The following is a 26,202-nucleotide window of genomic DNA, read 5'->3' on the forward strand; positions in this document are numbered from 1 at the left end:
AAAGCACAAATCCAGACAAGACCCTGCCCTTCACTGGGAACACAGAACTGACATTTCTGAAACAAAGCCTCTGATGGTATCGTTATCAGATTCCTAAGTTGAAGTCATACCATCAAGGCCTGGCCTCCAGCCACATGCCGGAGGGTGCCCACCAGCCTGGCCATCTAGGATTGTCGCTACATGTTGGCCCATACCTAGTAGAGTGTTGTTCCACGCTGGCTTTGCTGGCCTTTTTGTGTGTCACTGAGCTGAAGAAGACTGGCTGCTATGTTGTACATGGAAGTGAAAATTAAACCTGAATTCTCAAGTAGAAATTTAATCCCAAGAGATCAACAGTTCTTTTTCTGAAACAGTGATATAAATTCCCTTACTCCTATGAAGGAACCAAAATCCAGATTGTATTCCTTTCACCTGCATTGGAAAAGAAGCCATGAGTGTAGGACTTTGAGATATATGTATGCATCTGTCACAGAGTTTGATGGTTTTTAGAAAATAAATACCTCACTACATTCTATAGGACAGGAAGGAATAAACTCCCCTCACCAACTTAACAAGGGATACCTTCTTAAGTATGTAAACTGCCTTTGTTATCTAATCTTTTAATAGCTGCATGTTAGAAATCAGTTTAAAACAGCAAGACAGTAATTTTATTTGTAGTCTAAAATGAAAACTTCATTTGAAATAAAATCATCTTTAATTTTGGTCAGGTCAGTGATGGAAAAGTGACATTATCAAGCCATTATACACTAGGTTGCAGCTTCTTTAGAAATATAAATTACCCATCCATTAAATGGAGAATTTTTTTTCCTTTTCCTGAAAGGTATTTTTTTTTAATCTGAAAATTACTTTGTTCCATTGACCAAAAATTTAGCATAAAGAAAAGTTAAAAGGAGAAGACAGTCTCTCAATACTCAGAAGTATTCAAATTTTTTCTGTTTTCTTCCAGAATTTTATCTCTGCTTCTATCCTTTTTTACACATTGAAATCATGTCATAAATACTGTCTGTGTCCTGCTTTTATCCCTGAATACTGTAAGTCTTTTCTAATGCTTTAGAAAAATTCAAATACCCAAGTAATTTTTCAGTAGATCTAAATAACAAATATTTGTTATTATACATTTGAATTCATGTGCAAATGTGATTTAAATATATCAACAGTGGGATTAAAATATAAAACCATGGGATTAAAAAAGTCTTCTACTATTAATAACCCAAATGCAAAACATATTAATTCGTTTTTAAAAGCTATCCTTCAAACTTCAGTATTTCTTATTCCATCAGAATCATCTGTATTTCATCAGCTACACTTCACATGGTATTTACACCTACACATCACTTTATTTGCTCTGCCTGACAAAATGAGAAGTATTGGGAATTGTTCAGGGAAAAATGCCAAAAGAATCTTAGGGGCTCTTGAGTTTTACATATTTTCCCAGTTACACTAATGAAAAGGAATTTGTTTGAGAACTTGACTCAGAGTGCAGCTGCAGGGCATTGAAAGTATATGGGTCTCCATCCGTCCTTCTCTGAATCACATGGACTGAGCATGTCAAATCTGTGAATACGCTGAATTTCACATTAAAGAAAACTTTTCACATCACTCTTTTTTTCCTCTAGAGTGCTAAATAGCTGATTTGATTTTATTTATCTTTTAATGCTTCAAACAATTTTGGTCAGTGTAAAAATAACTCGATTGACTTTTCTAAAGTCTCAGTGTTCTGCTTTGGATAAGTATTTAAAGATCTGTGAGTTTTTCTTCTGTTCTCATGGCTTGGAGAGCAGAACAAAATATTTAGAAGCAACCAGGGACTTTGAACTGTTGCCCTCAGTCAAGTGTGATGGGAAGCACAACCAAGTGAACCACGGTTATCCATTTTTATCATTAGGTTTAAAAAGGTTTTTAAAAAATCTTCCAAATCCCGCAGATGCCTGGGATGAGCGATATGTATTCAAATCCTCTTTAAGCAAAGATCTTTGGAGTTCACGGTTCAACCCATGGCTAATGGCAATAATACTGTCCAACAGGATTCTAGATCTCAAGAAACGGATCAATTTTATGACTTCTTTCTGCATAAGCAATCTCTTTGACCTTTGAGTAAATGGTAAGTCCAAAATGTCACAAGGACTTTCCAGGTAACTCAGTGGTAAAAAGACTCTGCCTGCCAAGCAGAAGACGCAGTTTGATTCCTGGGTCAGGAAGATTCCCCTTGAGAAGGAAACGGCAACCCACTCTAGTATTCTTGCCTGGGAAATCCCATGGACAAAGGAACCTGGTGGCCTACGGTCCATTGGATCTCAGATTCGGACATGACTTAGCAACTAAACAACAACACCACATTGTCACAGAGTACTTTAGTGCATTGTTTACTGGTAGTTGACAATGAATAACAGTTTGTCTTAGGAAAGGTGTCCTTTCTTTTCCTAATGTGTTTTGCTCATCTGTGCTTGGACGCGTGAGAGAAGTGCAATAGAAATAGTCCTTCACTTGTGGTAATAATGCCCTCAGAAAAGTTAGAGAATAAGCGCAAAATGATTCCTGTGGGAGGAAGCAGGTGACCTCCTGGGAGGAGAAGAGGAAGATAATGAAGCAAACCCACAGTTCCATCTCCATAAAGTTCTTACAGAAAAGGAAATTAGCTTAACATGGCGCTTGTTCTTTCCTAAGTCAACTGAATCATTGGGAACCTGAGCTAAAGATCGTGAGACAACAATTAAGCCAAATTTTGATGCCAAATGTAGGAATGAGGCAAAATAAAATTTTTATTGTAACCCTCTTTTGATTGCTCCCCATAAATACTTCCTACTTTCCGGTTTTCCTGAATTGTATTAGTTGGCAGAACACGAAGCAGTCCTGTGTTTCTAATTAAGAGTTGGATGGTTAGCTGAAGCTTTTGGGAGGTCATCTCTGGGCGTGTCTGCTTTTGGCTCTCTCCAGCAGCGATGTGAGTTATCCTTGGGGATGAAAATATAATCCTTCATGTGACATATTTAAGTCAAGCCTGTATTCAAGTAAAGCCCGTATTCCTTTGCAGGCCATCAAGGCCACTGGAGTACTTAACCCACCCTGCGTGTGACCTGCATTTTCTTGAAGATCATGACCCCTGTGGCTTTTGGCTGGAGCCCTGCTTCTCCAAGCAGCATTCCAGTGGGCTCACAAGCTATGTTGTCGCTAAATCGAGCGACTGATTATCACTGAACCACATTTGAGGATGTGGCCACTTCCTTGGTTCCCCTGTCCCACCTGTGTCTCCTGTCAAGGCTTCCCTATCATTCTTAATTTCCTTTTGCTCTTTTCTTCTAACTGTTCCCTTAGAGACAGTGTTCTTAACAATTCTGTCTTTATCCCTTTTGTGCTTTGTTCACTGAGTGGTCATCCCCATTCCCATGCTTTATATGACTCATTGTCAATAACAACTTCCATCCATAGAGATAACCTAGTGAAATCAGACCATTTGCCTGGATTTAATTTCCTGGTTTATTAATCCGTGTGGCCTTGAGCAGGTTGCTTAAAATTGCTCTGCCTCAGTGTCCTCATTTATCAAATGAAGATAAAAATTAGCCCAGTAAATATAAAGCACAGGACCTAAGATATGAATTACCCCAAACTGACTCTCACTTTTATCTGACTAATGCTTATTCATTTGTCAGGTCTCAGAGATCACTTCCTCCAGGAAGTCTTCCTTGATGTCCCCAATCTAATTAGATCATCCTTCCATGTACTCTCAAAATACAGTCTTATTGCCGTTTCCCCTGTCTCAGCATTTCTCAAATTCATTGTAATTGCCAGTTTAGCTCTTCATATCTCCCACCGGCTATGGGGCTTCCTGCTAGCTCAGACAGTAAAGAATCTGCCTGCAATGCAGGAGAACCAGGTTTGATCCCTGGGCTGGGGAAAATCCTCTGGAGAAGGGAATGGCAACTCACTCGAGTATTCCTGCCTGGAGAGTCCCACAGACAGCAGAGTCTAGTGGGCTACAGTTTGTGGGTTCACAAAGAGTCAGACATGACTGAGCAACTAACACTACGCTGCCACTATCTCCCATTGGCTACAAGCTCTGTGAGGTCAGCAGTGGATCCAGCATGGTTGTCATTGTGTCCCCAGGGTCTAATAACCTGGACTTGGTGCTACTCAAGATATATGTGCTGAAAGAGTGATTGTATAGCCTTGGTAGTCCGAGATAGTTACGTTGCTTCTTTATGATCACATCATTGCATTTTGTGGGTCAGAAAACTCTGTCATCAGTTTTGTTGTGGTTGACTGTCCTAGACAGTTTGGCTCATACCCTCTAACTCATAGAAGACTAAACTGTAAGCCCAAAGAAGTTTTTTAAAAACTTGTAGCACTGATTAGTATATATGGTAAGGAACAATTTCATGGGTCTTTTCTTGGAAATGTAATACTCGCCTGTCCTGTTTCTTATACTGTGATGTTGTGACCATGTGATGTTTGGCTTTTTAGGGTGTGTGCTCAACGATGAGCACCCGAGAGCAGAGATGACTGCCTTAGTGTGTTTAGGGGCTGTGGACTTATTCCTTCTAAATGTTTGAGGGGTTGTTGTTTAGAAGGGGAGTAGGCTAAGTGTGTCTGTAGGAATCCTAACATCTCTGTTTTAGGACAAAGAACTTGTCCAATCGTAAAAGTTATCAGGAAATGAATGGGCCACCCTGGAGGTAATGAGCCTCCAGCCTGGTTTGTGTTAAAACACGGCTAGAAAAGCCACGGACACTGATGGCAAGAAGGAGACAGATGAGTGGGGACATTAGAATCCCATCTAATGGACAAGTCTGGCTACACCTCACCATGTATGGACCATTGACTTAGGCTTGGTGCCCACATAACCCCCTCAGTAAATGGCCCTGGAAGAACAAATGCCAAATTATCCATCAACAAGAAATGACATCAGCTTAATTATTAAATCACTTTGATAGATAAGTTTATGCCATTTCCTGAAGTTAATAATGTTATTGGCACTACTGCTAAATAACTTTTCTTAATTGGCTCTTTTCATACAGATGTATCTGTATCTTGACTTTTAAGTGTGGATTTTGTGATGTAAGTGAACCACAAAGGTCCAAGGAAGTTGAGTGACTGAGGGATTTTGGTGTGGCCTGGTCTCTACTGGTCTCCTTCGATTTGGTTCTTGTACCATAGATTGATTTTGTGTAGATTGTCTAGAAAACATTATTAAAGTTACTGTTCTTTCCCCAAATCAGGATCACACCCACCCCTCTTGGAGAAGGAAAAAGTACAGTTACAATTGGGCTTGTACAGGCATTGACTGCACACCTGAATGTCAACTCCTTTGCCTGCCTCAGGCAGCCTTCTCAAGGACCGACTTTCGGAGTTAAAGGTAATTTATTTAACAGCTAGTATATACATTGGAAAAAACCCTGATACTGGGAAAGATTGAGGGGAGAAGGAGGAGGGGACAGAGGATGAGCTGGTTGGATGGCATCATTGATTGAGTGGTCATGAGTTAGAGCAAACTCTGGGAGACATCGAAAGACAGGGAAGCCTGGCATGCCACAGTCCATGGGGTCACAGAGTCAGACACCGAGCAACTGAACAGCAACAAGAATAAATACTTTTCAGAGCAAAATTCATCACCAGCAAATGTGGAACTGGTTCATTTCATCCCTACAAGCACGCCCCACTCCCCAATGCAGCACCGTGCACTTGGTAGGTGGAGGTCTCCTGGACTTGGTCCTCCCACCAAGACAGCTGCAGGGGGGAGGTCTGAGTGGAGCTCCCCAGGAAACCCATCCCCTTCCTTCACCCAGACGGTGGTCCATCCAGCTTTTGCTCAGGATTCCAGCCTTGAGCAGAAGCCCTCCATTGCAGCAGTTCCTTCTCTGCTGAGTGGCTTTAAAGTGCTGCCATCTATACTGGTGTTTTATCATCCCCGCCAAGGTAAAAGGTCTTTCCATCGAAACAGTTAGAGACCCCTAGGTCAGCCCCCAAGCCTCATCTCATCAGAGCTGCCTTGTGGGGCCGCAGGAGCTCTGGAAGCTGACTGTGGGCTGGGGCATGAGATGAAATTCCTCTGTGGCTGTGGCTGTGCTGAGATCTGGCTCCTGCATGTTCATTCATCTTTTTTTATCGATTTATCATGAATCATTCTTCAGCTCACTGTGTAACAGCATTCATTGCCCCAATTCTTGTTCTCAGTACTTGTGGGTTTTAGCAGTATTATATTTATATTCCTGTTACAAATATTAATAACTCCTAACTTTAAGTACTCTTAGAATGTCATATATTATGTAGTGCAGTGAACACTTGGACAAGAAGGCTGGGGTTTTATTTATGTCTATCTTCCTTACTGCTGTGTGACCTTTAGCCAGTCATAACCTCTCTGAGCCACAGTTGTAAAAGGCATAGAGTACTAGGCTTACCAATTTGTTGTGAGGACCAAATAGTATATAAAAATAGGGTAAACTGTGAAATAATAATGGATGCAGAAGGTATTGTTTTAGGAAAGAGAAGTCTTTTTAATGTGATAACTTTACTGTTTGAGGGATAAGCATTATGATAAATCATATATACTATTAACTAAAATAAACTGATAGAGTCTATAATATGTAAATCTGTTTATCAGGTAGATTTTTTATTTAGGAAACATTTTTTGGTACTTAAATTCATGAGCATTTTATTTAAAAATTTTTTTAAAATTCTTATGGAGTGCAGTTGCTTGATAATGCTGTGCTAGTTTCTACTGTACAGCAAAATGAACCAGCCATATATTTACATATATCCCCTCCCTGTTGGACTTCTTTCCCATCAGATCGCCACAGTGCATTGAGTAGAGTTCCCTGAGCTGTACAGAATGTTCTCAGTTAGAAAACTAACATCTATTTTCTACGTAGTATCAATAGTGTGTATGTGTCAATGCCAATCCCCCAATTCATCCCACCCCCCCTTTCCCCCCTTGGTATCCATACATTTGTTCTCTATGTCTGTGTTTCTGTATCTGCTTTGCAAATAGGATCGTCTATACCACATGTGCATTTTAGATAAAGCATAGCTGCATCTAGTAATTAATGAAATAATCCCATATTTGGTGTAACAACATTTGCTACATCATGCTTGTGTGTGCTGTGTGCTTTGTCGCTCAGTCGTGTCCGACTCTTTGTGACCCCATGGAGCCACCCCACCAGGCTCCTGTGCATGGGATTCTCCAGGCAGGAATACTGGAGTGGGTTGCCATGCCCTCCTCCAGGGGATCCTCCCAGCCCAGAGATCGAACCTTCGTCTCCTACATTGCAGGCATATTCTTTACTGCCTGAGCCACCACCATGGGAAGCCCATGGATACTGGAGTGGGTAGCCTATCCCTTCTCCAGGGGATCTTCCTGACCCAGGAATTGAACCGGGGTCTCCTGCATTGCAGGTGAATTCTTTACTAGCTCAACTACCAGGGAAGCCGGTATTATGCTTACCCTCTTCTGAACAGAGAGACCGAAGTCCTTCAGTTACAGAGTGGGACATAGGGTGAACATTCCCCGTTTCTGTTCTCCTTTGCCTTACCAGTAATGTTTCTCACTGCCTGTACTTCTTACATCTTGGGGATACATCCCTCCCTGTTGGGTTTGGGGAACCGTTTCCCTGGGGCTCCTGTGTAGCTGTACTTGGCAACTCATCTCAAATGCTACCTGCTCTGTTGTTTAGGAGGAGCCGCAGGTGGTGGATATGCCCAGGTCATCCCTATGGAGGAGGTAAGATTTCAAAGAGATATGTGTCTTATGTCACTGTTTTTCCCTCCTGGAACCTTATAGACCCATAGTACTTTATCCTCCAACCCAAAGTCATAAAGGCTTTGAAAACCAGAAATGTTTGCATGACTCATTTGGGAGCAAAACCTGACATTTACTGTTAGGAGCTTCTTGTGGATTTTGTCTCTGCTGCTTGTTGTAAATATTCATATATTTTTCTGTAGAAATACTGTTTTTGATTAATGGATGCTGACTGGGACCTTGCTTGGAATGCTTTATAAATAGATTATGTACATCACACTACCTTTCTGCATTCCAAAAAATTCTGAGTCCCAAAACCCACTTCAGGGTTCTGGGTGAGAGGATGCAGGGCTATATCTCCATCTGTTATTTTGCTGAATTCAGGAAGGCTGGACTCTTCACCTCTGGATTGAGACTGCAAAATCAAATCCAGCCAGCCGTCTATATCCCCAGGTTCCACATCCATGGTTTTTAACAGTTGCAGCTTGAAAATAGAAAAAAAAATTTGTCCAGAAATTCCAAAAAGCAAAACTTGAATTTAATGTACTCTGGCAGCTATTTCCATAACATTTACTTGGTATTGGGTATTTATGATAAGTAGTCTCGTGATGATTTAGATTATAATGGAGGATGTGTGTATGTTTGTATACAAATATACCCTATTGGACATAAGGGACTTTGAGGGTCTGGTTTTTGGTATCTGCAGGAGTCCTGAAACCAATTTCCCATGGCAGGATGACCATAGTTCCAAGGAAGAATGGTCCAAAAGTGGCAATGGTGTCATTTCTGTTTTCTCCAAGATCACTTTCTTACACCCTGCATAACTCTTGCTGGTCCCCTGGATCTAACCCATGACCAGGTCCCATCAGTTCCACTCTTCGCATCAGCCTCTTGGGCCAGGTCCTAAGAAGCCTTCCTAAACCCATGTCTGAGCAGGTTACTTTCCTGCTGTGTTTGTCTCAACAGGGACTCCACTGTCTGTCCAGCACAGCATAGCCCCTCCCCATGTGCTATGTTCCCCAGCCACCCGCCCTCTCAACTTCCCACACACCACACTCTCTCTCTCCACGCTGTTAAGCTCCTTGGATTCCTGCTCTCCTGTCTCTTGGTTCCAAGTCTGGAAGGTTTTTCCCTTCCTTTCCTGCCCTCCCTGCCCAGCTCACACATCCAGCTTCTATTCCATCCCTCCAACACATCTCTTCCTTCTCTGCGTTTACTTCCCTGTGGTCCCCTAGCCACGGGGAGTTGGAGCCCACAGGCCTCAGCACTAAGCAGCATGCCCAGCACTAAGGAGTATTTGTTGTTTTTGCTGAAGGACAAAAATCTGTCTGTCTGTACTTAGTCACTGAGCTGTGTCCAGCTCTTTGTAACCCCATGGACTGTAGCCCACCAGGCTCCTCTGTCGATGGGGTTTCCCAGGCAAAAATACCAAAGGGGGTTGCCATTTCTTCCTCCAGGGATCTTCCCAACCCAGGGATCAAACTCATATCTCCTTCATCTCTTACATGGGCAGGTGGTTTCTTTACCACCAAACCACTTGGAAAGCCTTTTGTTGAAGGAATAGTTGGTTTTTTTGTTTGTTTGTTTGTTTTAACCCATGGAGACATCAGCACCGTGGAAACTGGAGGGAAATTTTGGCTGGTCTCTAAATGTCGGGGGTGGGAATGAGAACGAATAGTCCGAGGTTTTGCAGAGAAGAGCCCTGGGCCCCACATCTGCAGGGGCATGAGTAATATTTACAAGCCGGGCATCGTCAGAGCTGGGGCCAGGTTGGGGGTGCAGTGTAAGGAATGTGGCCTGGCGAGCAGCTGAGGATTTTGCTGTCGAGGATGGAAATAGCCTCGGTGTTCTCTGTCATGTGCCTATGCCAATGGAGGTGTAAGATAGTTAGGGCTATCTTACGATAGCTGAGTCGGTGAAACACGGGTAGTTTGTTCTTGAATTCAAGGACCTCCAGTGTCTTCTCCGTCTATCCATCCTCAGCTCTGAGCAGAGTGCCTGCTAGAGTACCTGTATTACTTGTTCAGAAATTAATTTCTTTTTTAAAAAGCTACTTGTATATGTTTTCAAATGATTGCTTCTTTACAAAAGTGAAAATCTGGAAGCAACTTAAATAAAAAATTTTGTTATATATGCACGACTATACAGCCCGTGTGAACAGTAGCCATACATAAACAAGATGATTACACAATGCTTTTTTCTTTGCGTCTTTATTTTTTAAATTATTAAAATATGATAGTACATTTACAGGAGACTTGGAAAATATTACAAACTTGGAACAAAGTTACATATAGTTCTACAATATAGTACAGTTATTTTTTAAGTAGATAAATTAAGGTTTTTAGTTGGAGTTTTAATATCAAACTCTCAAAAATTAATAGAATGAATATACAGAGAAGTAGAAGATATACTAGACCTGAAAAGCTATAAACCAGTTCAGTGTAATTAAGATTTATACAATTTTCACACAACAGTAGGATACAAATTTTATTTAAGTTCCATAGACTGTAAACTAGGAGTTACTGGAACATATCCAGGGACATAACAGCAGGTGCAAAAATTTCATGTTGTGAAGGTATTGAAATCATACAAAGGTTCTCTTATCAACATAAAGAGATACTGTGTTGTAAAAAGAAATAATCAGGGAATTAACATGTGATGCAGTATTATTAACTAAAGTACAGATTTTGTTCAAATTTCACAAAATTTAATGCTGATGTCCATTATTTATTTTCATACCTCATTCAAGACTCCAGATCATATTTAATTGCATTGAGCAGCAAAGAGTTCAGTTCAGTTCAGTCGCTCAGTCGTGTCCAACTCTTTGCAACCCCATGAATCGCAGCACGCCAGGCCTCCCTGTCCATCACCACCTCCCGGAGTTCACTCAAATGCAAGTCCATCGAGTCAGTTATGCCATCCAGCCATCTCATCCTCTGTCATCCCCTTCTCCTCCTGCCCCCAATCCCTCCCAGCATCAGAGTCTTTTCCAGTGAGTCAGTTCTTCCCATGAGGTGGCCAAAGTACTGGAGTTTCAGCTTGAGCATCATTCCTTCCAAAGAAATCCCAGGGCTGATCTCCTTCAGAATGGACTGGTTGGATCTCCTTGCAGTCCAAGGGACTCTCAAGAGTCTTCTCCAACACCACAGTTCAAAAGCATCAATTCTTCAGCGCTCAGCTTTCTTCACAGTCCAACTCTCACATCCATACGTGACCACTGGAAAAACCATAGCCTTGACTAGACAGACCTTTGTTGGCAAAGTAATGTCTCTGCTTTTGAATATGCTATCTAGGTTGGTCATAACTTTCCTTCCAAGGAGTAAGCATCTTTTAATTTCATGGCTGCAATCACCATCTGCAGTGATTTCGGAGCCTCCAAAATAGCTGCATGCAACAAATTTTGATAAATTTTCTTTTCATTTTTCTACTGTGACAAATAGTTTCTAATTTTCCTTGTTATGGCTTCTTAGATACACCCATTATTTAATAGTGGACATTTAATTTCCAAATACATGGGATTTTAAAAGTATCTTTGATATCAATTTCTCATTTTGATACTAATTTCTCATTTAAAAGCTTTGTTCTCTTCTATCACCCCCTGTATTTTTTCAGTCTTCTGACTTTATTGACGGTTTCAATGGCTAAGTCAAAAATTTCTCTTTGTAAATGTCACATTACACTTGAAAATATGTGGGTTGTTTTCAAATATCTTTTGATATTGATCTCTACAATATGTTTTTAAAGAAAGGAGTTAATAAATTACAAATATGCTGATTCTACATGTAATCATGTGTGCACTGAAGATTAGAAGAAAAATAACAGAAATATGAAGTTATGATGGTGATACATTTTTTTCTTTTTCTTTGGCTGTCTCATTTTGTATTTTTTTGTTTCTACTGTGTGTTTTATTCCCTGCCATATTACCAAGTACATTTGATATGATACTATTTTCCTAATTATAAAACAGTACATAAAAGTACGTGAAAAAAGAAAACCAAAATAAGGAAACCAATCATTAACTCCACCAGAATTGTTTCCCTCTTAAGCTGAAAAAGGAAGGGTTTCCAATAGAAAGTCTGTTCTTCGTTGTCAAGTGGAAAATCCCAACATTGGTTTTTCTGCTTTAGGCTTTGTAAAACATACCTAACCATTGTAGGGGTGTGTAATTAGCATATTATTTTGTTTATTCAGAAAGCCCTTCAATACTGCAGATGGTAGTTGGAAGCAAGTTAGATGTTTTCATTTCATTTTCTAGTTCAACCTTCACCTTACTGGGGACATCCACGCCATTACCGCTGCCAATAATTTGCTGGCTGCCGCTATCGACGCAAGGATTTTGCATGAAAACACTCAAACAGATAAGGTGAGACAGGCCCCTTATTGGCCATTTTGGGCATCTTACCCTGGGAGTTGCAGATTAAGGCGTTCAGGGAAAAACTTTTGGAGTCTCCAAGTCATCTGAAATCCTATTCAAAATTTTGTGAATTAAATATGTGTCTGTCCTTCTCAAGGAGAGAATCTACTTCAGTCAGATTCTCAAATGAGTTTCTGACCACTGCCAAGTTAATGGGAGAATTCTACCAGTTATACTTTTTAAGCCAAATTCTCTTCATTTTGCCCATAGGTATAATCTCTGGTCTGTACTAAGGGAATTGGATTCTTTTTAAGATTCCCATGTTAGAGGCAGCTAGTCTCAATGCCCTGTTAAACATGTCAGACCTCCTCTTTGGATTAGGGTGTACAGTCTGAGATGTAGCTCACACAGGGGACACAGTACCAGATGCTAATTGCTTATAGATGCTAGTTCCACATAGACATAGGATGTGGATAAAAGTGGGAATTTTTGGCATATTTCTCAAAAGTCCTGATCCTTCGATTAAACCCACTCCCTAGTGAGTTCTTGAAGTTGAAGGCAGCTATAGAGATAAATTTTAATTTGATAGTTAAAAGGCTGTAGATCAAGAAATATTTTCATGCAAGCTCTTTACAATGTGCATTATTTCAGATCCAGTTTAGATTCAGTAAAATGACAAAACTTAAGTCTAAATTGTTTACATTAGCCAAGAATTTTAATAGGGTCTCTAATCCAAACATTTTGGTTATAAATGTAATGGACTTTGTCATATTCTGTAAATTGTCCACATTCATGGTTGGCCCTTAAACTTGTGTGAGTTTTGTTTTTGTTTTGTGTTTTTAGGCCCTGTATAATCGACTGGTTCCTTCAGTGAATGGTGTTCGAGAATTTTCAAAAATTCAACTTGCTCGGCTGAAAGTAAGTTTCCAGTGAATGGTTCTTTAACAAAAAAATACCCTGGAAACAAATAAAAAATTGAAACCAGAAATCTTGAACTCGATTTGAGTTTTGGTTTTCAGATACCTTATATATATATATGTGTATATATATATATATAATAGATTATATATATATATATATATAATAGGTTATGTATATATATAACTCTTAAAAAGCCAGAACAGTGTAGCAGAGATTGCATGGAGCTAGATGCCCGAGGCCTGGATCCTGCACCAAAAAGCTGGTGAACAAATTATTTCTCGCTTGTAGATGTCAGCTTCTTCATCTATAAAGTGAGAGGACCACTTTGCTGAGAACTCTTGTCAACCAACAAATGAGGATGGCCAAGAGTCTTTTCCATAACATGTTTTAACTTTCTAGGGAAGCCTTTGAAAATTCCTGTATTTCAGTTTTTATTGCAGCAAGATACTAAGATTGTATTTGTGGATGTGCTCTTAATTCTTATCCATTTTGCCATTTTCTACTTGCTTCTATTTGCTACTTAACATTCTACGAATCACATGGATTTTCCCCTTGCTTTTTTTCAGAAATGAAAAAATAACTTTAATTTACAACCATTAATTGGTGGAATTGGTTTAAAAAATTTATCCCCTAGCTTCTTACTAAACCAAGTTCAATTTCTTGAGAATACACAATATACTATCCTCAGCAACTCCAACATTTATAGAGTTTCTGTTTCCTACATTCTTTTCTTATACTTTGTGGTTGTCTAATTGCTAAGTTGTGTCAGACTCTTTGCAAACCCATAGACTGTAGCCCACCAGGCTGCTCTGTCCAGTGGGATTTCCCAGGCAAGAATACTTGGTTGAATTTTCATTTGCTTCTCCAGGGGATCTTCCTGACCCAGGGATCAAACCTGCATCTCTGTATTGGCAGGCACGTTCTTAGCACTGAGCCACCAGGGCAGCCCTAAGAAAGGCTTATCACAATAAATAATAGAAAGACAGGCAGTCTGAGACTGTGTCCCTTAAGCAGAAGTCAAAATGTTCTTCAGCCCGGAACCAGTCTACTCAGGTTCTTTCCTTCTGGTTAGAGATTAAATTCCGCAGTCAGGACTAAGCTCCCAGTATTTCTTCTTAACTTAACCAGGGTGGCTGGCATGTGGCAGACTCTTATATACTATCAAAAAGCACTTTCTTAAAGTGTTTCCTTTGTAGAAAGAAATGCATTTAAAGTTTTCTAATGGAAATAGAAATGACTTGAAAACATAGACATAAAACTTAAATTTTGGGGATTTGTATCAGAAAAGAATTAATGGACCCAAGCATCAATTAGATGGACAGTTTACGCCCCTTCTGAGCACAGCATGAGGTGACCATGTAACCTGAGGTCACGACGGGCAACGCGACACTTGTTCTTTGTATATTGTCACCTGCACTGTCACCTCTTAAGAGTTTGAGCGATCTCCAGGAGATGGTGAAGGACAGGGAAGCCTGGTGTGCTGCAGTCCACAGGGTCACAAAGACTAAGACACGACTGAGCGACTAAACAATAACAGTTACAAATATCCGTGTCTTCCATTTAGGGCGTGTTTGGATTCCGACATTTATTTATGAGTTGGCCTAACCTGCAATTTACTGGCTTCCATGGTAGCTCAGAGGTTAAAGCGTCTGCCAGGTTCAGTCCCTGGTTTGGGAAGATCCCCTGGAGAAGGAAATGGCAACCCACTCCAGTATTCTTGCCTGGAGAATCCCATGGACAGAGGAGCCTGGTAGGCTACAGTCCACGGGGTCGCAAAGATTTGGACATGACTGAGCAACTTCACTTTCACTTTCAACCTGCAATTTACTTGAAGTTCAGCTTAGTTTTTAAAAAGGTTGTCCTAGTTATGGAGGAAGTAAAAGTAGAGACAATTTGATTACGTCTTGCTTTCTCTTCCTTCTAAAACCCATCGCATTTTGCTCTTCTTAACCACTAGAGACTGGGAATAAATAAGACTGATCCGAGCGCACTGACGGAAGAGGAAATGAGGAAATTTGCCCGTCTTGACATCGACCCCTCCACCATCACGTGGCAGAGAGGTGGGTGCTGGTGGCTGGATGGGGATGGTGACACGTCCTCCAGCGGGTGCCCCTCAGTTGATTTCACAAACGCACGATTGTATTTCTTCCACTGTCTTTCCAGCTTGCATTGCACAATTGCTCCATTAACTCAGTCACTGTTGTTTTACCAGCCTTTCTCATCCTCGCCTCCTGGTTGGGAGAAATATCTATGCCCTTAGCTCATCTCAGTCACCCTGCCTCTACCAGATTTCCCAGGAAAAGTACTTTCTTCCTGTCTCTTCTCTGGGCTCTTGTCTTTTGTTAGTGGGAGGACTGTCTGTGGCTCCCACTGCCTCTCGACCAGGGACCCTAATTTTAATTTCTCCCTTTCTCTTCCCTTACCAACCAGGTCTGAGCCTCTCAGAAATTTCTGTTTTCAGTGAGGAATTTTTTTCTCTGAGTATAATGCTTCCAGCCACTGATGAGAATCCTCTCTAACACTTGAAATGCGGCATGAAGGGACTTCCAGCCCCAGCCTCCCTGTTTCCCTCTTTGCTGTGACATCCCCTCTCCACTGCCACCCCCACCCCACCCTGCTGTCTGCAAGAGTGGGATGTGGGTGGGGTGGGCAGGAAGGCACCAAATGTGGAGTCAGGAGCCTTAAGGGGATGTCTCCCCCGCCACTAACTTAACTGCGTGACCCTGAGCAAAGCACATGCCTGTTCTGGCAAATGGAAATGGAATTGATAATATATACTTCCAGGCATGTGGTACACAGCACTTGATAAAACCTATAGAAGAGTCAGATAGTGTGTATTCCTGATCCTTCCTTTGTTGTTCTTCTCAGAGCTCCCCTCTCACCAACTTTCTCCATTTCTACACACTTTTTTTTTAAGTTTATATTTTAATTGAGCCACCCTGGTGGCTCAGAGGGTAAAGCGTCTGCCTGCAACACAGGAGACCTGGGTTCAATCCTTGGATAGGGAAGATGCCCTGGAGAAGGAAATGGCAACCCACTCCAGTATTCTTGCCTGGAGAATCCTATGGACAGAGGAGCCTGGTGGGCTACAGTCCATGGGGTCACAGAGTCGGACACGACTGAGCGACTTCACTTTCAGTTTTTCACTTTCACTTTAATTGAAGGATAATTGCTTTATAGAATTTTGTTATTTTCTGTCAAACTTTAACATGCATCAGACATAGATATACATCTCTCCTGTCCTTTTTGAACCTCCCTCCCATCTCCCCCATCCCACCCCTCTAGGGTGATACAGAGCCCCTGTTTGAGTTTCCAAGGACATATAGCAGGAGAGGGTGAGATGTATGGAGAGAGTAACATGGAAACTTATATTACCATATGTAAAACAGATAGCCAACGGGAATTTGCTGTATGTCACATTTTCTTTTTAATTATGAGTAGATGCCTGATTTATTGCAGTTACCTTTTAATACATTTTCTTACTTCCATTTCCAACCCCTGGCCTCGCCCCCACCTCTGCCCCACAACTCGGTGATTTCATAGTAGAGGGTGAGATGTCCCATCACCGCCTTTCTGAGAGCCTCCATCCTGGGTGGTTGGTGCTTCACCCCCTGGCCTGGCCTTCAGGAACTCTGCCATGTGGCCACCCCCATACACACCTTTGCTTCCTGTTTGCCTCTTCCCTCTGCCCGGCCCTCCACTGGCCTATCCCATCCCATCTCCCATCTTGCCTTCCCAGACACAGCTCAGGACCACCCCACCTGCATGAAGCTCAACTCCCGGGAATCCATTCAACCTGTTCACTACAAATTTAGCGAGATGGAAAAACAAAGACCAGAGAACCCGTCTTGTCTCTGTCATTTATGAGCCATGTAACTCTGGACAAGTGAATTACTCGGCTTTCCTCATCTGTAAATGAGTCATAATAGCACCCTTTCCCTAGGGCGGCTCTAGAGGGACATGAGAGTACTTTCCAAACCCTGAAGCACCATCCAGATGGTCATTATGGTAATAGCTGTATGAGGTACTTTTTCTGTGTGTCTGTGTCTCCCAACTCCTAACAGAGAGTAAAATCTCTTCAGAAACTTCTAAATGTTTTTTTAAATTACCAAAGTAGTAACATTATACAGATTTTAGTACTGTCTAAAAAAATCAGAAACGTCTTACTGTGCAAATAAAACTACTATTCATGGTTTTTCTGTGCACCTATGTTTTGTGTATAATTAGAATGGCAACCCACTCTAGTGTTCTTGCCTGGAGAATCCCAGGGACGAGGGAGCCTGGTGGGCTGCCGTCTCTGGGGTCGCACAGAGTCAGACACGACTGAGGCAACTTAGCAGCAGCAGCAGCAGAGCTATAAAATTTGTCTCCTACTAGTTTCATTTATATCATAATAAGATATCATTTATATCATGTTCTATTTTGTTAGTGACTGTTTGGTCATTTTAAATGGTTCCAGAAGTCTTCTGTGAATGAACTACAACCTCCTTAAACATGTATCTGTTACTGAACAGACCAACATCATTTTTAGTTTATTTCTTTATCTTTTTGGCTGTTCTGTGGTGCATACGGGATCTTAGTTCCCCAACCAGGGTTTGAACCCACACTCCCTGCAGCGGAACTGCACAGCCTTAACCACTGGACTGCCAAGGAAGTCCCACCATCATCATTTTTAATTCCTGGCATGAATATGTTTAGCATTTTATTGGGAATCTACTGGAAGGATTATTTATTCCAACACCATTGTATTCAAAAGGCATAGTCAACTTCTTCAAGGTATTTGTGAATTCATTTTATTCCTAAAACATATTTGGAGGTGTACTTATAAATGAAAAATTATGCAGGTGGAAATCAGTGTATTTGAAACCGGGCATGGGGGCATGCTAAAATGAAATCTTATACAAGGGACAGTCTTCCACATCTGCGTTGTGGCTACAGCAAAGGCAGCCATCAGAAACAGGGCTGTGTTCTTGTTCTGTCTCTGAGAAGCATGAAAACACTGACGTGTACTGTGGCTGCGAACCGTTTTTCATGGAAATGACGTTAAAAAATCAGTCCTGATAAATGTTAGAATTGCATTATTGTTTAGGGCACTAAAGTCACAAAAACATCATTGCCACCTGGGTCCGAGGAGTTCAGAATGACATTTGACAGCTAGTTTGGCACTTCCTCCCATGAATTAATATAAGAAAAAGGACTCTTCCATTAGATTGAGGTCATTTAATAGTTGGACTTAGAGCTTAAAAGAGTTTAACCTTTATGATGAGATTAGATGCTTTTATAATTTGATAACTAGAAAGGAGACATTCAGGGACCACGTGGGGCTAAGAACCTCCTCTCACACCATATGGATGTTGCCCATTTAGTGGTCACTTCTTTCCTTTTATCCTGTGTAAGAAATGTGACTCCTGGTGGTTTTATCCTATGCTTCCTATCAGAAGCTTGAAGGCCTCCTAATGCCTGGTGACAGGGAGGAACTGCGAGCTGATAGAGACACATGGTGTAAGCAGAAGAGACAGTGGACATTGGGTCATTTTATTGTTCCCTGGGATGTGAATCCCTGCCTTTCTGAGCATTGGGTCCTCCAGGGGCTCAAGGGCTATTAGGCAAAGGACCCAAAGCCTCGATCTCCAGGAAACTGATATCCAGTTACTGGTTGCCAGCACTGCCCTGCAGCTTTGCAGGAAATCAGTACCGTTCTTCTGCTAAATCCAAAATAATGGGCCCGCCCCTGATGTCCTACCTTGTACCACACAGTGCCTGAACCATAGCTGGTTGTTAATGAGCCTCAGGACACAGCAGTGTAGTCCTAAAGGGACCATCTAGGGCAAAGAGTGAAAAGACAGATCTCTTCTCTCTGCAGGAGCTCTTCACCTTCTCCACACCTACCTGCACTCTCCATCTCTCCCTTTGGCCAGCGAGTGCCTTCCATCAGAGAATGATGTCTTGTTCGTCTTTGTATCCCTGTACAGATGGCACAGGATCTGTCACAAAATTGACCCTAAGTAAAAATCTCTGAAATGAATAAATATGTTTCTCACTCTATCTTTAGCTCTATCACTTAGAGTCAAGGAATTCTGTATTACTAGTGTTACTTTCTGCTTTCTGGATGGCTCAGTAGTAAAGAACGCACCTGCCAAGCAGGAGATATGGGTTCAGTCCCTGGTTTGGGAAGATCTCTTGAAGAAGGAGATGGCAACCCACTCTGGTATTCTTGTCTAGGAAATCCCATGGACAGAGGAGCCTGGTTGGCTACAGTCCATGGCGTTGCAAAAAGAGTCGGACACACTTGACTTAGTGACTGAACAACAAAGCGTTACTATCTAGTACGCATCTTTCTTGTCTATCAGAACTTAATCTTCACATTTCTTGGCTTATGTATCACTGTCATTTCACTTGTGTCTTTCCACAGACATCAAAAGCTTGATGGACAGTGAGACGTCCTGCTCTACTAGGGCCATGCTAAACACACAGGGGGTTCTGATTCCCACTGATTATAGCTGATCATGTTAACTTGGTTTTTTTTTTTCCTGTTTCTTTTCTTTTCTTGGGTTATTTGTGTTCTCTTTGCTAAATAAATCCAGCTGAATTTCCAATAAAAAAAGATCACATTGTGTATGCTTCGCATGAGAGTAGGAAATCCTTTTTCTTTATATGATTCTGCACCATTGGTCTTGGGAATAAGTGCTAGCTAGTGGTGATATGGAGAGGCATTCCTTTCTGAGTATAGGGCTCTGTGCCTTAAAGTCATAGAGAGATTTCCTTGTGCTTGGTGAGGGTTGCTTGGATGTCCTTATGGGTCTGTGGTAATGAGTGTGTATGTGTGAATGTGTGAGAGAGAGGAGGATTGTACATGGAGAAAGCCGACACGTAACAAGTCAGGGAACAATGGAGGCAGACGAGGTGAGCAGGTCGGCTCGTGCTTTGTGTATGAAAGGAAACGTTCGCGTTGTGTATCCCACAGATGATATTAGTCCCCAGATATGCGATTCCCATCACCATTTTTGTCAGCGCTGTATTAAACATTTAGTAAGTTGGATCTAAGTTGTCAGTGTGGGCCGCCTGCTATTTGATGCCATATGAATTATTAGTAAAGTCTGTGTCCTTCTGTCTTTGATTCCTGGCATTGTACATTTGGTTTTCACAAAACAAAGTGTGAACCAGTGCCATTCAGATAAGCCAGTGAAAAGTGTAAAGAGAATTGATACCTACTCTCACCATCATTGACTTCTCCCCCTAAATTCTACTTGATTTATTTTAGAGGTTTGTTTTTTTTTTTCTGGTGGTAAAATATAAAATTATCATTTTAATTACTCATAAGTGTGGTATTCGTGGCATTAAGTGTACAATATATAGTTATACCAACAACACTAACTATACCCAAAATCTTTTTATCATCCTCAACAAAAACTCATTTCCTAAATAGTAACTCCCCACCTCCCTTCATCCCCTGTTGATCACCATTCTGTTCTGTCTCTATAAACAATTTGCCTGTTCTAAGAGACCCGTACAAGTGGAATCATACTGTATCCGGTTTATTTCATTTTGCATGTATTTTCCCTGTTCATCCATGTTGTAGCATGAGGTATCAAATATTCACTTTTTTTATGGCTGTGTGGCGTTCCATTGTCCATCTGTACCGCATGGTATGAGTGGATAAAACTGGATCAAATGGTTTAGTGGATAAAATTGGTTTATTCGTTCATCTGTCAGTGGACACTTCTTGGCTGTTGTGAATAAATGCTGCTGTGATCATGGGTGTGCAATACTTGCTTCCAGGTCTGTTGGAAGTGGTGGGTCATATGGTCATGTAGTGTTCACCATTAGAGGGACTTAATTGTCTTCTTCTTTGGCCTCGTGCTTCATTGTGAAAAAAAAAAAAGGACACTGCTTCAGAAATGCTTTCCCTTACTGCCTGGTAAAAATGGCATGCCACCCTGACCCCTGCCCCAACACAGGCTCTCTTTTCCCCTCCTTTATTTGCTTAAGCTGGGAGACCGCTAGTTTCTTTGAGCCCTTTCTGTGTCCTCCCACAGGATCCTCTGCTCAAGAAGTCATACCATGTTTCTTGCTCTCTACTACCTCCCCAGCATCCAGAACCGCTCCAGATACACACTGGACAGCCAGTTCCTACTGTTTATCCTCTATTCTCTTCTCTTTCAGTTGTGGATACCAATGACCGATTTCTACGGAAAATAACCGTCGGGCAGGCGAGCACAGAGAAGGGCTGTTCCCGACAGGTAAGGTAGCGCTTTCTCTACGGACGGCTCTGCTCTTGCATTTTCCCTGCCCCGGAGCTGGTTCTCTGCATTTCTCTTCTCATTCCTGCACCTGCAGGGGCCAGTGGGTCCCCCCACATGTTTCCAGTCCCTCAGCAAGACTGGGAAAGGATCAGGAGGCGGAATCTCTTGAATATTATCTTACCACCCTTTTCCTGTGTGATTTTAGTTGTATTTCTGCTAGAAGCCATTCAGGGTGTCCCTTGAATATACTTTCTAACATGTTTTATTGTCAGCCTACCGAGTTAAGTTGCATAACAACTGAAAAATGAAAGTCTCAGACGTATTATTCATGTTTCATAAACCAAAGAACAAACACCCAGTTATTTGGCTTAATAGCCTGAGAAGTCGTTAAGAATAATGTCCTATTATCCAAACCCAGAAAATGGGGAAGATAAATTACAATGCTCATCCTCATTTTAATAGGACTCTGGTGTGAAGCAACGGTGCTTAGGGAATATAAATCCATTCCATGATTTTTCATCCAGGCACAGTAGGCCTCTAAATTATTTTTTGTAGTAAACTTTATACCTTAAGATAGCTTTAGATTCGTGGCTTTTCCATTATGTTGCACATTTTCTGTGCTTATTTTTGTACTGTATCTTGGCACTAGAGAGATGCAGGATAAACAATGGCTGTGATCTGATGCTCACTTGGTGCCTTGGATTGGTAAGCCCGTTACATGCATGATGAGCACATTTAGTTTGTAAGTGTAGTTTGCAGATGAGAAAAGTTGGCATATTGTATTAGGTAACTTGTCCAAGGTTGTAGTCTATATTGCTTTATGCATACATATTTTTAAATTATAAAGGATTATATTTAAGAACTTTAACTGATTTTTTTTAACCTTAAGCTATTTTAACCTTGAAACATATTTTTATGTCAGTAAAAGTAGATCTAGGTCATCATTTTTTAATGGCTATATAACATCACATTTTGTAGATGTTCCATAACTGGATTCAACCAGTTCACTGTTAGTGTAACTTGGGGTGTTGGGCTAAAATAAATAATAACATACATGTGTATGTTACAGCTTATTTATTTTATCCCAACATAAAATGCATGACCCCTTCATGGATCGTGGTGAAGGGACTTGCGTAACAATGAAACTATGAGCCATGCCATGCAGGGCCACCCAAGATGGATAGGTCATAGTGAAGAGTTCTGATAAAACGTGGTCCCTTGGAGAGGGGAATGGCAAACCACTCCAATATTCTTGCCATGAGAACCCCATAAACAGTACGAAAAAAGCAAAGAGATATGACACCGGAAGATGAGCCCCCCAGGTCGAAAGGGGTCCAGTATGCTACTAGAGAAGAGCAGAGGGCAATTACGAAAAGCTCCCGAAAGAATGAAGTGGCTGGGCCAAAGTGGAAACAACACTCAGTTGTGGATATGTATGGTGGTGAAAGTAAAGCCTGGTGTTGTAAAGAACAATACTGTATAGGAACCTGGAATGTTAGGTCCATGAATCAAGGTAAATTGAAAGTGGTCAAGGAGGAGATGGCAGGAGTGAACTTTGACATCTTAGGAATCAGTTAACTAAAATGGACAGGAATGGGTGAATTTAATTAAGATGACCATTATATCTACTACTGTTGTGTCATCTCTTGTACAACATAGTATCATTAAGGCCAGGATCTTGAGGATGTTGTTTGACAGCCCCTTGTTTTGTAGGTTACTTTGTGTATTGTATTTACTGCACTTCTTCCATTAAGATCAGATCTATTGTTAGTAAGTACTAAGGGTATTCCTGGAAGGAATGATTCTGAAGCTGATGCTCCAATACTTTGGCCACCTGATGTGAAGAGTTGACTCGTTGGAAAAGACCTTGATTTTGGCTCAAGGAGAAGGGGGGCGACAGGATGAGATGTTTAGATAGCATCACTGAGTCAATGGACTTGAATCTGAGCAAATTCCAGGAGACGGTGAGGGACGGGAAGCCTGCTGGGCTGCAATCCATGGGGTCACAAAGAGTCAGACGTGTCTTAGTGACTGAACAACAACATACACACATTTTTGTGTAATCCTGCCTGACGATATCCTTACGACAAATTTCCAGATCCATAACTGCAGAATCAGAGGATACAGATTTAAATGTTGGTTTGCATTTCCCCATCACATTCCAGGAAAGCTATGTCAGTTCACATCCTTGCCAACATGGCTTTTTGTCTTTTGTGTAAACATGTGATATGCAATAAGGATATCTCATTTATACCTTAATGTGATTTGGAAATATTTTATTTGCAAAACAGAAACAAGTAGCCCTCTAATAGCTACACTATTTGGGCATAAAATGAGTAACTATTCTTATATTGATTCTTGCTTCGTTTTTGATTGTGCTTGAGATACAAAATTCTGAAATTGTAACAATTAAATTGAAGAACCTATAGGAGTGTTATATATTCCACTTATTACTTACACAGTTCATATTTTAAGGATATTTTGAACCTTGGTTTTTGTACAGAAAGTCTCATTATTTTTAGTCTTTTTTCATATGCACTGTTTTTAATAGAACGGAGGTATAGAAAATCCTAAATTTCATACAATGAAAAACCACTTATGTTTGGAATGGCTTATATTGAGAATGTAATAATTGAGTATAGATCCATTTGACTCTCAGGTAATATGTTTTTGCTAAATCAATGACTACTGAAGTCTCAACCAGGAAGTAGCCAGAAAGCTCCTTCTTTCCTTCATTTCCTCTTCTGTTGGTGACCGAAATGGACAATAAAATATCTCCTGCGGTGATCCTGACAGGGCGCAGCTATTTTCTATGTAAGACTGAACTTGTCTGGCTCCCACGCCCCTGGGGATGGAGGGTAATGAAGTGGTTTTGTCCAGTGGCTGAATTAGGAGGAGGAAGAGGGCGATCATTCCTTGTGTTCTTGTTGGATTGTGTCCAGGGTGGAATCAGAGCCAAGGGAGGGAATAGGAAGGCCCAGGGGCATTTCTCAGAAAGTAACCACTCTCCACGTTTGTGGCTGAACGGTTCACCATTTGAGGTGGACAACTCAGAATGGATTCCACATCACCTCGTGACTGGGGAGTGGGCGTGGAGAACATAAGTTGGGGGCCTCCTCACTGCTGTGCCAAGCTCTAAGTCTACAAAACTGGCTTCAGACCATCTTCTTTCACAGTTTGCTGCTCATGTCTTAATGGGGCAAACACATGCAGCCCCCTCGACACACAGAAGTGACAGAGAGGGTAGTGGGCCAACTCTTTCTTTATTTTGCCAACACATTGAATCCTGCTTCATTTCACACTCAGTCCCCCAAGCTGGGGACTCAGGCACAAACCCTCCCCAAATGGTCCCTGTCTTTGTGGCACTACGGTTCAGCGGTGGAGATCTGCATCCATCAGACCATCACATTAACAATTACAAGCCTGAGACGTGCCTCAAAAGCACATCTCATAGTGCCGCAAGCTGGTGTAATGCAGGGGCTTGGCAAGCCCTGTTCTGCTCAGCAGAGCAAATAAAGAAAGAGCACTAAGCCCAGGACTGTGCAATTGCTGGAAATTTGTGCATCTGAGAATGGACTTTTGAAGACTGAACCCCAGGCCTGCAAGACCTGAGTGCTGCAATGTAGCGCTTCATGGAAACGGTCCACTGACCAGGACCTCGACGTTTGTTGTTTCAGGCGCAGTTTGACATTGCAGTGGCCAGTGAAATCATGGCAGTGCTGGCTCTGACCGACAGCCTGGCGGACATGAAGGAGCGGCTGGGAAGAATGGTGGTGGCCAGTGACAAAAATGGGCAGCCTGTGACAGCAGATGACTTGGTATGTCCATCCCAGCTCGAGGTCCCTGACCTTCCCGAGCCAGGGACCGAACCTGGGTCTCCCGAATTGCAGGCAAATTCATGACTTTCGGAGCCACCAGGAGCCACATGTAATCAGGAGAATGAGAGTCTTCTTCATGTCACTGGGTATAATTTCTGTTCACACCATTTCCTACTAAAGGTCCCGATTGTCCTACAACTTAATGTGGTACTCACGGGCATTTGTAATGTGCTTATTATTCCTGGTTGCAATCAGAATACCTGAAATCTATTTCATGTGCTTTTGACAATTCTTTCCAATCCTGATTTCTGCTGTACCTGGAGTGGAAGCCTGTGGCTTTTTTTTTTTTTAAAGGTAATCTTTGCCGGCTTTAAATTGAGGGCAAATCACCATTCCAAGGAATAAGAAGCAACGCCACCTTCATGAAAGGGAAGATTAAGTTAAAGAGGCACATTTTTGACTCCAGCCTGCTCCCTGGGCATGCTGGTGTGTTTGATTTTGTACCTTCGACTTGGGTTTCAGCTTATTTAAAAACAGATCTCCCCCGAACGATTCTTACTCATGTAGCTTTCTTTTGCATGGAGTGATGCTTTCTTACAAAACATTCATAGTAACCTGGCACACCACCACCTTGCTTAGTGCTGATTGTAATTTGCACACTAATCTTTTTCTCCTCTTCCCTTTAATAGCCACCTTTGCTGTTCACCCCCCACCCCCCCACCATCAGTGATGTAGCTGTTTCATCTGCTTGTATGTGTTTATAAGCACACAACACTTGGTACAACATAGACAGCCACTGCTCTAAATTTAAGCTTACTTTCCCATGTATTTAGTCATGCACAATAATGAAATCTTAAATAAACACTGATGAGAAGCTATCTTATTAATTCCAAGGGCTTGGGATGTAATTCTAAACATTTGCCAAAATGTCTTGATTACCTTTTGGCTTCTTTTTGAAGAGCTGAATCTGACTGACTCATAAGTCTTGTAAAGTAGGTTAAATAAATATATTTATATCAGCCACTCATGGAATGCTTAGTATAAAGCTAAAAGAGAAAATCCAAACGCAAGTTGCTATAAAGATATTGCTTTTTTAAAATTATCAAATCTCGACATTTCTTTCTAGAATAGTATATT

General features: G+C 41.5%; 1 protein-coding gene across 1 annotated transcript in view; it reads left to right on the top strand.

The window, feature by feature from the left end:
- The window catches only part of MTHFD1L (methylenetetrahydrofolate dehydrogenase (NADP+ dependent) 1 like), a 173,528-nt gene that overhangs the window by 41,967 nt on the left and 105,359 nt on the right, over positions 1 to 26,202 (top strand). The window contains exons 12-18 of the mRNA XM_052645507.1: positions 5,214 to 5,350; positions 7,665 to 7,711; positions 11,985 to 12,092; positions 12,927 to 13,001; positions 14,962 to 15,064; positions 21,168 to 21,244; positions 24,925 to 25,065. Of these exons, the coding sequence (XP_052501467.1) occupies positions 5,214 to 5,350; positions 7,665 to 7,711; positions 11,985 to 12,092; positions 12,927 to 13,001; positions 14,962 to 15,064; positions 21,168 to 21,244; positions 24,925 to 25,065 (688 nt within the window). The remainder of the gene's footprint in view (positions 1 to 5,213; positions 5,351 to 7,664; positions 7,712 to 11,984; positions 12,093 to 12,926; positions 13,002 to 14,961; positions 15,065 to 21,167; positions 21,245 to 24,924; positions 25,066 to 26,202) is intronic.

The sequence above is a fragment of the Budorcas taxicolor genome, chromosome 9 (genome assembly GCF_023091745.1).
Source record: "Budorcas taxicolor isolate Tak-1 chromosome 9, Takin1.1, whole genome shotgun sequence".
NCBI classification, from domain to species: domain Eukaryota; kingdom Metazoa; phylum Chordata; class Mammalia; order Artiodactyla; family Bovidae; genus Budorcas; species Budorcas taxicolor.